At 35.1% G+C, this 12,051-nt stretch overlaps 2 protein-coding genes across 2 annotated transcripts in view; both read left to right on the top strand.

Moving 5' to 3' along the window:
• Positions 1 to 1,277, top strand: part of LOC107723536 (apolipoprotein Eb-like) — a 2,523-nt gene extending 1,246 nt beyond the window's left edge. The window contains exons 4-5 of the mRNA XM_016532214.1: positions 8 to 295; positions 426 to 1,277. Of these exons, the coding sequence (XP_016387700.1) occupies positions 8 to 295; positions 426 to 786 (649 nt within the window). The 3' untranslated portion in view covers positions 787 to 1,277. The remainder of the gene's footprint in view (positions 1 to 7; positions 296 to 425) is intronic.
• Positions 1,278 to 7,449: 6,172 nt separating this feature from the next.
• LOC107723395 (apolipoprotein C-I-like) lies at positions 7,450 to 8,901 on the top strand. The gene is made up of 4 exons (XM_016531976.1): positions 7,450 to 7,543; positions 8,140 to 8,208; positions 8,343 to 8,481; positions 8,671 to 8,901. The coding sequence occupies exons 2-4, from the start codon at positions 8,154 to 8,156 to the stop codon at positions 8,729 to 8,731; spliced, it is 255 nt and encodes an 84-aa protein (XP_016387462.1). The 5' UTR covers positions 7,450 to 7,543; positions 8,140 to 8,153; the 3' UTR covers positions 8,732 to 8,901.
• Positions 8,902 to 12,051: the final 3,150 nt, after the last annotated feature.

Consider the following 12,051-nt stretch of genomic DNA (forward strand, 5'->3'; position numbering starts at 1 on the left):
TTTGCAGCACACTGATTAGTGACACAATGGCTGAGCTGAGCACATACAGTGACAATCTTCAAACCCAGCTGACTCCATATGCTTCTGATGCTGCTGGTCAGCTGAACAAAGATCTCCAGCTCTTGGCTAGCAAACTGCAAACTGACATGACTGACGCTAAGGAACGCACCACTCAGTACCTGCAAGAGCTGAAGACCATGATGGAGCAGAACGCTGAAGATGTGAAGAACCGTGTCAGCACCTACACCCGCAAACTGAAGAAACGCCTGAACAAGGACACCGAGGAGATCCGCAAGTAAGTCTGGATGCTCTCTCAGGTGGCTTAAATGCAAGCTCAAAAATTGGATAAAGCTTTTAACTAATTAAAAAATTAGGTAAATTTCGAAAATATATATATTAATAGTTTTCTCTTTCATTTCTTCCAGCACTGTGGCAACCTACCTGGGAGAGCTGCAGTCTCGTGCTTCCCAAAATGCTGAAGCCATGAAGGACCGTTTCAAGCCCTACGTCAGCCAGGCCCAGAATGGTGCCAGCCAGAAACTGGGTGTCATTAGTGAGCTGATGAAGTCCCAGGCGCAGGAGATGAGCGAGCAGTTGGAAGTCCAGGCTGGAGCTCTGAAGGAAAAGCTGGAGCAGACCGCCGAGAACCTGCGCACATCCCTAGAGGGTCGCGTGGACGAGCTGACCAGCCTCCTCACCCCTTACTCCGAGAAGATCCGTGAGCAGCTGCAGATCGTCATGGACAAGATCAAGGAGGCCTCAGCAGCTCTTCCCACTCAAGCTTAAGAGCTCCACTCTTATCTAGAGTTAACACCAAACAGAAACAAGAAGGGAGTTTTGTGTTACTGAAATGTGCTTCTTTCATTCTGTGAGAGGTTGATAAGGGGTTAAGAACTGGACTCGACTGGACTAGCACTGTCCATTATTGGACAAAAGAATACCATGTACTCACCATGTTTACTTTCTCAGTATTAACCCACTGTCTGAGGATATACTTTCAGTGTCTTTCGTTAGCATACAGTAGAGCATTTTTAAGATCAATCAACTTGCCTGTATTGGCAGTTATCTAAGGGTTTTTTTGTAGTTAGTGGGGCCAACATGGCACCATTCAAAATAAATGTTAAAAAAGTGCCTTCAGCTGCTGAACTAAATCAGAATATATGTAAAGATGAGCTTTTTTAGCCACAAATCCACATATAAATGCTTGTTTACTTTACGTGTTTGTGCACGGTTGTATTTGAATTTGTTTTCAATAAATGTGTGTCCTACTTACACTACTTATTTGTCACTTGATTCTTGTCAAGTGTATTGCAAAGTACTTATGAAAACATTTCTGTTCCCACCACAGGCATGTTAACAATCCCACACAAATACATACATCTCCAGCATATATATGTTAGGGGTCATAAGATTCTTGTCATGGCTTTTAGGAAAAAAATAAAAACAAAAATAACAATAAATTATTTAAAAACTATATATATGTATATATGTATATATTTTTTACAAAATAATGATAATAAGAAATGTTTCTTGAGCATGTGACATTAAAGACTGGAGTAACGACTGATGAAAATTCAGCTTTGACATCACATAAATAAATAACACATTGAAATATACTGACACTTAGAAATACATAGTAAACTTAAAATGTAAAATTGAAATGAGTTAAATTGGAATTATTTCACAATATTACTGTTTTTACTGCAGCCTTAGTACACAAAATTTTGCAGACCCCAAACATTAGTACAGTAATGTATCTTACAAAAACAATATAATGACAATACATATAAACAGACAGGCAATGCACTGGTACAGTAGCATGAGTATTGTACCCAGGGTGCGAATTACACAGTGACCTTCTGGGGAGTAAATTAGCATGATTTTATTGTGTATTTTTATGTTTAAAAATGTTTTAATGTAATTAATAATGTGCCCGATTCATTAATCAAATTAATCTCAAATGAATTAGATTAATTATTGCAGATTAATTAAAGTCATTAAAGATCATTTAAAGTCATTATTGTGTTAAATTAGAAAAGCACTGAATAGACCTTGCAAAAAAAGTAGCTCAAGAAAGACATATTTTGATTCAACATACAAAAACACTAATATACTGTATTATATATTATAATATACTACTTTAAATATAAAACTAAAAGAGCCAGTAGGTGGCGGAAAATCGCTGGTTTAATGAGTGAGTCATCCAGTCATGCATTCAACCGATTCGTTCAAACGGCTGATTCATTCAGAAGCAAAGCTGGCTGTATTTAGGAATGGCTCACTGAATCATTAGCTCAATCGATTCGTTCAAAACCGTGGATTCATTCAGTAATGAAACACCGCTGTGTTGATCAGAGACGCACAACAGTTCTGTTTTATTTTCATTGGCGAACTTGCACAAAAACAGACAATATTGACAATACTGTGTCTAAAATGTAACACAATATTAAACATACTGTTTATTGAAAAATCAATATCACATTTGCAATCCTGCAGATATTCGGGGAGAAAAAATCAGCTCTCTTGCTCGAGTCATGTGATATTTACTAAAATATATCATATATACAATAAAACAAACCCAACCATTGGTATTTTTTGCCCTCATATCTTGAATTTATGCTCATATAACCGCATTCTAGGCTTCATCACACATTCAGTCAACCCCACCCCCACATCTAGTTTTGACATCCAGACATCCATCAGGGGGATCAAGCCTTCTTTAGTGGGGTCAGACCCCCCCAAACCCCCCTGTAATTCGCACCCTGATTGTACCTGTTTCTTAGTGTATTTCTGGCTATAATCGGAATCTTTCTCTTAATAACAGGCTAAGAGATTAGTCAGGCTGAAACATGCACTGTCAATTTATACAACACAACTATTAATATAAGTTATAAGAGTCAGGAAAAACACATAGGCCTACATATGCCCTTACAAAAAGCAGTTAGCATTTAACAGTCTCGCATTTCCAGCTTTTGTATGTTTAGACAAGACCGATCCAATTCCGCAGTAAACTTTCACTTCTATATACCCACTTATTCCCCCTATTTCTAACTTCAGTTCACTGTCACGCATCTCTCTTCCTTCTTCAGCATTTTCCATAGGACTTGTGTGGGCAAGACCCATCTACTGGTCACACCTTTCCTTCTCCAGGAACCTGAGATTTAAACCATTTCTCAGTTCTGGAGTTCAAAGAAAGGTCTGCTTATCTTGGATTTTTAAAAAACATTTCTGTCTTTGGCAGAATTCTAATCAATCAGGGGCAAATAAAACCACACTTTGTAACCCCCTAGTTTATTTGAATTTCTTTTGGAAATGGATAGTAAAACGTGATGAAATGTCTGACTTTGATTTTTATCTCCATGATGAAAACAGCTTATGAGTCATACTAAATTCTGTTTTTTGAAAATGTAAATTTGCAGAAAGTTTTCTGTGAGGGTTATATTTAGGGGTAGGGGATAGAATATAGAGTTTGTACAATATCAAATAATTATGTGTATGGATAAAACCCCCATATATTGATAAAGTCCTCATAAAACATGAAAACTCAGTGTGTTTGTTGGCATAGGTAAAATACAGTAAACACAACTCATAACACTCTAAAGACAAGGGTAAACATTTCTGGAATTAACATACTTAAACTACATCCAAAGGGAATGTTTAGACTAAAATATAGAATTCTGCAAACATAATCAGTGGTGTGTACAAGTCTTCAGTCAAGCTGAATGAATCACAGACTAAAACTTTAATTTAAACAAAGAAAGAATGAAAGAAAGAAAGAAAAAACACAAAACAAAGGCTTTCCATTGGATAAAACAGTGTATGCACATGCACATTTTCCATGTGAAACGACTCACATAGGTTATTTAAGTTTGAATGATTAAGACATTCGCTTCATATCATCCTTTTTGGAAAAAAAATGTATAATCTATAAACATTTTCTGTCACCCTCTGATAAATCTCACCCTTCTCTGATAAATTCTCTCCTTCAAGCTTTTGCTTTTGCACAGAACTGTTCACTATGAGATCCATGTTTCTCAGCTTTGATTGTCTCAGGATCAAAGGACCTGTTCTCAAAGCACCATCCCCTCTTTCTCTCTCTCTCTTTTTCTGCTGCTTTGAATCTCAAGGAAGACATGTTGAGATCTGTTTCCAAATTCCACTTGCTTGCCTGCGGGACTGCTGCATAAGCAACATGCTGTGCCGCTGGTTATGTTCACTGTCTTTGTTTTAAATAAAAAACTTTGAGCTTGAAACAGAATTTGAGTTAACTTTATATATTTTTTTGTTTTTTTTATGTGTGTGTGTGTGTATATATATATATATACACACACACACAGTATATAATACATTAAAAAAACAAAAAAATATATAAAATTAACTCAAATTCTCAGCTTTTTATTTGAATATAAAGAGATATAACAGCACTAAAAGAAAGAAAGAAAGAAAGAAAGAAGAAGGAAATAAAGAAAGAAAGAAAGAAAGAAAGAAAGATTGATTACATAAGCAGGTGTTATTGAAAACATTGATCGTAATTCTGGTTACTCCCCTGTTCCAAGAAGAAAGAGTCCCTTTCTTCACTATAGACTGATGGATCTCTTGGTTAGCTTGAAATACCACAACACTGAACGGTCCTTTTTAATAGCAAACTGTGTCCTGATCTGAAGCTTCAGCTTTCAAGCATGCAGGTGTCTGGCAGAAAATAACACAAAACAATCTGCAAACACTTTAGAACATAACTGAAAGCCCAGGCCTTTCCTGTTCCTATTGAGATGAAAATATCTCTTCCATATTTCAGACACGCCTACTAATTCATTTTTAACCTTTTTTAATTTTATTTTTCAAGTTTGTACAATTAAATGTCAGTTTGTGTTTAGTTTTTGTTTTGAGAGGCAAACATTTCATGTCATTGGCAAGCAAAACCAGATTTTTTTTTTTTTTACAAATTCAAAATGTTCTTATATTAAGAATTACTAACTCTGACACACACCTTTTGTTTTAAAAGTCAAACAAAGAACCTGAGATGGCACAGCATGCCACCGACAAGCTGATGAACATTTCTATTCTCACATTAAATGAAAGACTATGGGCCACTGACTAAATATACGAATTTGAAAGAAAAATAGGTGGCAAATTATGCACCCATAAGAAGGAAATCTGGAAGTGGTTAGCAAGACTTTGTCAAGAAAGGTGCTACAAAGACTGCAGTTAACTGACAAAAGAAACACTTCAAGCCCCCACCGCCACAAACTGTGAGTGATCAGATGTGAGCAGAGGTAACTGCAGATCACTGACTCTCGGCGTGATCCCACATAAACAACATGTCCTCATTTGCACAGAGCCTCAGTTCCCCTCTTTTGAGTCTAGACACTTTCAACACTTTTGCATGTTGTCAGCGTTTCACTGTCAGCATTTCCTTTCATGATCAAGTCTTTTAATAGATATGCCATATAGAACAAGAAAGTGTGCTATTTTGCAAAAAAGTTACCAAAAAAAGAAATCAATAAAAGCGCAGAGAGATCTTCTTGACCTAGAAAAAAAAAATTAAATAAACAGGTCATTGGCCTTTTGCCTGGCAAGAGCTGCTGAGATCATGTGTGTGTGTTTGTTTGTGTGTGTGTGTGTGTGTGTGTGTGTGTGTCACACAGTCAATTCTGTGTGACAGATTTATGATCACTGGTGACAAGATTGTAACTCTTGGCCTTTGTGATCTTATTCCACCATGCAAGAATTTAAATGTTATTATACTATTATAATAAATACTGATATATATATATATATATATATATATGGATAGTGAATTTAATAATTCTATCCTACTGTTCACAAGTTTGTGGACGGTAATATATTTTAATGTTTTTAAAAGTCATTTAATTGAAGCATACAGTAAAACATTTAATAATATGAAATATTAATACAACTAAAATGTTATTATATATAAGATTAAAGTTTTGTGTTATGTATAGTCCTTACAGTCACTTTAATAATAATAATACTAACAACAATCATTTATTTTAATAAATCTTGGCAATGTATAAATAAATAAAAATTAACTACCTTTCCAGACTCTAAGCATCATAAAACTTAAGTACATTAATAATAAATGCATTTAATCACATTATAGCACATTAGAGGTGATGTGTTTGGATCTTTCAGCAGAGCATATGTCATAAACATAAATATACAGCATTGAACATGCTTTAATTTATAATGCTATTAAGAAGGCTAGTGCATGACACTTGGTCAATAAAAGGTTAAGAGATCTAATCATCTTGCTGACCTAGAATCCAAAGGTGGTTTCAATGCAAGCGATCAGCAGTTACTAAACTCCTGCATCTTTGTTATGCCTGTAGACAGCAACCAGAATGAAACTGAGCTGATTACATAAAAAAAAACTCCTAAGTTATGCGCCTCCAAATTGGCTCATTGTGTAGTGAAAACCACAAAAACACTATGTTTTAAATTCAGAATAAACATCTAAGGTTAAGAGTATGTTCAGACATCCAGTATTTACTGTATCCAGGAAGACACAAGACAGTATGGACAGTGATCACATATTACCTTCATTAGGAAAAAAGATCCTCTTTAGTTTTATGGACAGTCAAGTGGATGGTGAGCGGATGCTAAGATAGCGTTACATGCACTCTGGTTGCACAAATTGCCCGAATGTTGCCATTTTATTTACTTCCTCTGTTTCTTCATCTGGTATCAATCCCTAGACACAGTAAAATGGTGTGTTCTCTAATACCGATTAGAGGTTCCTCCAATCACTACTTCCAGTTTCAGGAATGTTTACATAAAATAGTGTAACGCGATCTTTATTTACCACTTTGAATAGATAGTAATGAAATTGATATATATAAAAAACCTACTCTCAGCCATAATGGGAACTAATATTTTAGATCCTTTTTTTTTTCAGATCCTGAATATTCAATAAGGAATGATTTTACCACAATACTATCCAATTTAGTTTACGGTTATTTTATTAGCACAGCTTCAAACGTTTTTGTGCAAAATGGGCTGTAGATACTGAGTTTTGCTAGTGTTTTAACTGAACTGAGAAATTATTTCATTAATTTAGTCCACAGACACAGTTGTTTTGACTTTTAGAATAGTTTTGAAAAAGTGTGTGTTGAGAGGAGCACATAACCAATTGTAAAATCCCCGATAATGAATGGACCTTGTTACTATCCACGGCATCAGTGTACCAGATAAAGAAAATACCCTCAGTCTTGTTTCATTTGTGACTGTTATTGTTGTTTCAAAGGCCACTGAACTGATTAATGTGTATTTCTCAGGAATAATTAAACAAAATCTCTGGGAAACAGAGTTTACTCACCTTTAAAAGATGTTCACTATAGCCATTTGTGACATGGCGAAACATAGAAAGAAGATCAACAGAGAGAAGTACAGAGTGATCGCAGGAGGTCTTGATAGGTCAGAGGTGGTGTTATCACACTACGTCAGTTCAGTACCGCTATAAAGGGCCAAGCCATCTGTGGGGCATTACAATCTCAACCCAATTCTCTCGAGGACTGCACGAAAGGTATGACAGCTTACATTTATTCCTGTTGTGATAACTTTCCAAACTTTTTACGAAGTACGCAGCGAATCTAGCGAGCTTTACACTGAAACAATAGAATAAACGTTCAGTAAATAAATAGGCAGTCTATTGGCGACATCTAGGTGTCGTTGTTTGCCATCATCGCTAAATTCAGCAGCTTTTAATTATTCTTGTTATTTAACATATAAAAACAGCACCCGCTTGGAAATATAAAAACATAATGTGTTATTATTTAGTTTTGTATTTATCTTGTTTATTTTCATTTTTATTAAAGCGGACGTCTTCTAGTCTTAAACACATAATTATTCTATGTAATTAAACTTCGTGTAAAAGCAGATGAGTCTTATGATACATATAAAATATATTTCGTTCAAAATATTTAACAACCAGTTAGCTACGAAGTTCCTAATAGGGAAAGGGAAAAACACTTGTCTAGACACTCTAGATGTGATGTATAGGATGTATTATTTTTTACGCTGGCTAGTCATCATCAAATAATTTTACCCTAAATCGGTCGAAATGACAACTGTCTGTCATCGCTGGCTCTCTAATCGCGTTTTATTTTCTGTATGTTACAGGAAAGACTGCAAAGATGAAACTGTACCTGGCTGCAGCCGTGCTGATGCTTGTGCTTGCTGTACACACAGGTAAAATCATCCCTCTGATGCTTCCACAGTATACAACTCTTGAATATTCTCAAGGCCTATTAAACAACAATTCGTAGTCGATTTACATTTCATGAGATTTCCACATTAACAATGCATAAATTATATTTAAACAGAGGCCCAGGATGAGCCCACACTGGAGCAGCAATTTGTCAAATTCCAGACCCAGGTGAAGGAGATTGCAGAGGACCTGACAGAGAAGACCAAGACCACCTTCGAACAGCTTGAAAAGAGCGAGTTTGCCGTTAAAACCAAGTAAGATTATCATAATTAACATTTTTTAAGTTTCATAAAAATGTATTATTAAATGTTATATTTATTTTTATATTTATGAAATGTATTATTAGGACATTCATATTGTTTTTGCACTGGCATAGAAGCTGCTTTAATTTCTAATGGTCAGTTAGCGTTTTCTAATATGAATTGGTCTTTTTGTCTTGGCAGGAACTGGTTTACTGAGCAGTTTGAGAAGGTGAAGCAGAAGCTGTCTGAATCCTTCAATTAAAGTGAAAACCAATGAACTTATACCCTTCTTCCCTGCAATCTTCAAAAACTGTGTAATCTGTAAAATAGTTTATAATTTTGTGGGATGTTGTTAAATATTGTGGGGAAAAATGTAAAATCTAAATATACATTCTGGATTTTTTCCCCAAAAGAATAAACGGTGAAACACAACCAATTTGTTTTTGCATCATTTGTAAGATTGATCATTTAAAATGTGTTCACATTAACAATCCAACAACTGAATATTGAACTATTTTGAATATAAATTATTTGAATTCATATTTATTATTTGCATCAGCCTACATAAGAACAATATGCTACATGAAATAATTTTAAGTCAGTTTTGGTAGTTTATTTCTATAACAAATAAAATAACAAATAAAGAGCAATATTCAAACGCTTAAATGAAGACACAGTATCAATGTAACAATTAATAAAGAATCAATCAATATACAATATATAGGCCAGTATGTAAAGTTAAATGCAAATCATAGGTCAAAGGGATTTTAACATTAGACCACATGAGGTTAAAGTCACTGTTTGTCCTCAGTTAATGATTCCCATGATCAACATCAGTCTGTCCAGTTCAGCAATCAAGTGGACCCCTTTTCCTTGAATTACATCCCACTATTGAATTTTCTGGCCTAAATGCAACAAATGTAAACTTGTTTTTCTGTTCAATGCCTTAGTGGATCAAGGTTGAAACATCCTCCATTTATGCTAACAGTCATAGAAAAAATGCAACTGGTAACAGGAACCATTCTTATATTATAAAGTAATATTTAAATATGTATTTATAGAAAAACATATTATGTATATATATATACACATAATATGTGTATGTGTGTATATATATATATATATACACACACACACACACACACACACACACACAGGTTTTTTCTGATTCTTGATGTAATCCCAGATGGACTGGATGATGGTGGGATCAGATCTCTGTGTGGCAAAAGGAATGTTTCGAAATGTAACCTGAACTGACACACTACAACAAAAGATAGACATAACGCTTAGAACCATTTTTTTGTTGGTAAAAATACTAATGGCCTAAGACTTATGCACAGTACTGTATACATGTGTGTGTGTACAGGATTTTCTACACTGGTGGGGACTTAAACCTGAATACACACCAACTCATGGGGACTTGTGTCACCGTGGGGACCTAAATTGAGGTCCCCATGGGTACGAAAGCTTATAAATCATACAGAATTAGTTTTTTTTAGATTGTGTGTGTATCATACATATACATCAAGTGGACACCCCACAAACAAAACTGCCAAGACTACTACTAAAATATGTAATTGTGAATTTGTTTCTCCAACATTTCTTATTTATAGTAAAAATATTTATATCACAAACTCCAAATTTGGTTGTTTTGGTCTCATCTAAGTAAACAGCAGGCAGTGCCTGCTCAGAAATTATGTGTGACCTGTTTCTCAGAATGTGAATTGATTCAAATGCAACACTACTGCAGCAAGATATCATTCTTCACAGAAAACTCTAAACCATAGAAAAGCTCATCACAAAAACCTCAGAAAAACTTTATAAAATCTGAGAAATCCAGCTGATAGTTCTTCTGAAGACAAAACAACTGCATTTACTTCTACTGCATTAACTCCAAAGGTACATATTTACTATATGTGTTTAAGGTTTACTTGTTACCACCAGACGGTAATAATGTACATGTAAGCAATTCTAGATCTATCACCACCAAGTAGCTAATTCAGTTGTTTATTCTTCCAGATGTCCAGACTGATTTTCTTTGTTCTGGTTGTGACGTTGCAAGGTCTGGCTTTATATATGCATGTATATTTTATTTATTCATTTATATTTATCTAAAAATATCAACAGAAACATTGTTAGCATGCAACTTATTTCTAAATCTTTAAATCTATGGCCCCTTAGTGTGTTTGACATCATCCAGCCCGTTGCCCACTTCTGCTCCAGACAATGCTGGACTTCTTGAAAGAGCAAAGCAAGTGTACAGGTACAGCTAAAATATATTGTTTATTCACTGCTACATTTCTTACATAAAATGCACCCTATACATGCGTTTAATGTGTGAACATGTTGTTCTACATTTTATTCTACTTCGGTTTGCTTGTGTGTTTGTTACAGGGACACAAAGGCTAAAGTTCTAAATCTTGGTGGCATAGTGGCTGGTTTTGCTGGCATGTACTATGAGGATCATCTCAAACCTGTAACTGACTCTTACATGGAGTGGGCAAAAGACCATGCAAGTTCCCTGTGGGAGAGGGTGAAAAGCAGAGTGCCCACCTTCAGATCATCCCAAGATCAATAAGCAGAGCAATTCATAGGGACCAATCCCAATCAAACCTCATAGAAATTTCCAAGATATAGATATTGTGGAATTAATACACCAAATCATACCTCCAATGTAGTCATGCCATTGCAATGATGCACAACTAAACAAAGTGCAATTCCACTATGCCCAAATGTACATGAAGATTATAAATGAATAATACGAATAATACAATTATTTTTCTGTACGTTTCCTTTTAACACTAAATTAATAAAAATGGAAAATGTCACAAAAAATGGATTGTTGAATCTTGCATGAGAAATGCATGGATGAAGTAAACAGAAAAAAAAGTTAAAGAAGAAGACAAAGGACAAAAAAAAGATGTAAAATGAATGGAAACAATAAATATTTGACCAATAATTTAATGTAATTAATATTATGAAAAAGGAAGAAAAAAGGCCCACAGGTTGTAGATTAGACACGTTATGTTCCAAAGTGGAAAGTTCACTAGGGTCTGCTTCTGTCAATTTGGCATGTGGAAAGTTTTTCACAACCTTTGGACAGCCTTTGCTTAACCCTCATTAGTTTATGCACATTAAAGTCAGGAATATTGATTCTGGCACTCAAAAATGAAACAGCTGTCTGAGCACAATCAGTAAATTTAGTGCTGAATAGGTTACATTTTTTTTAATATGTTTATAGGGGCATGTGAATATTCTTGATTAGTGATTTCATAAGTATCCTCTAATGCCTTATTAATACACTCAAAGGGAGCAGTGGACTTTGAGTAGGTAAACCATGGTGTACATGTTTGCCCTGTAGGAACAGTAGGTCCACCCGTGTGTGTGTGTGTGTGTGTGTGTGTGTGTGCGTGTGTGTGTTTGTGTGTGTGTGTGTATGCATGCAGCAAGATTTTGTGACTGATTGTGAGTTATTGAGTGTGTGTGTGTGTGTGTGTGATGACGTTTGTTTGGTCAATCGGTCAGGCAGATATAGGGATGGATGGTAGACAATATAACTGCAGACGCAACCACTGCAGTTGA

This window comes from Sinocyclocheilus rhinocerous, unplaced genomic scaffold, assembly GCF_001515625.1.
Source record: "Sinocyclocheilus rhinocerous isolate Xijiao unplaced genomic scaffold, SAMN03320098_v1.1 scaffold241, whole genome shotgun sequence".
NCBI classification, from domain to species: domain Eukaryota; kingdom Metazoa; phylum Chordata; class Actinopteri; order Cypriniformes; family Cyprinidae; genus Sinocyclocheilus; species Sinocyclocheilus rhinocerous.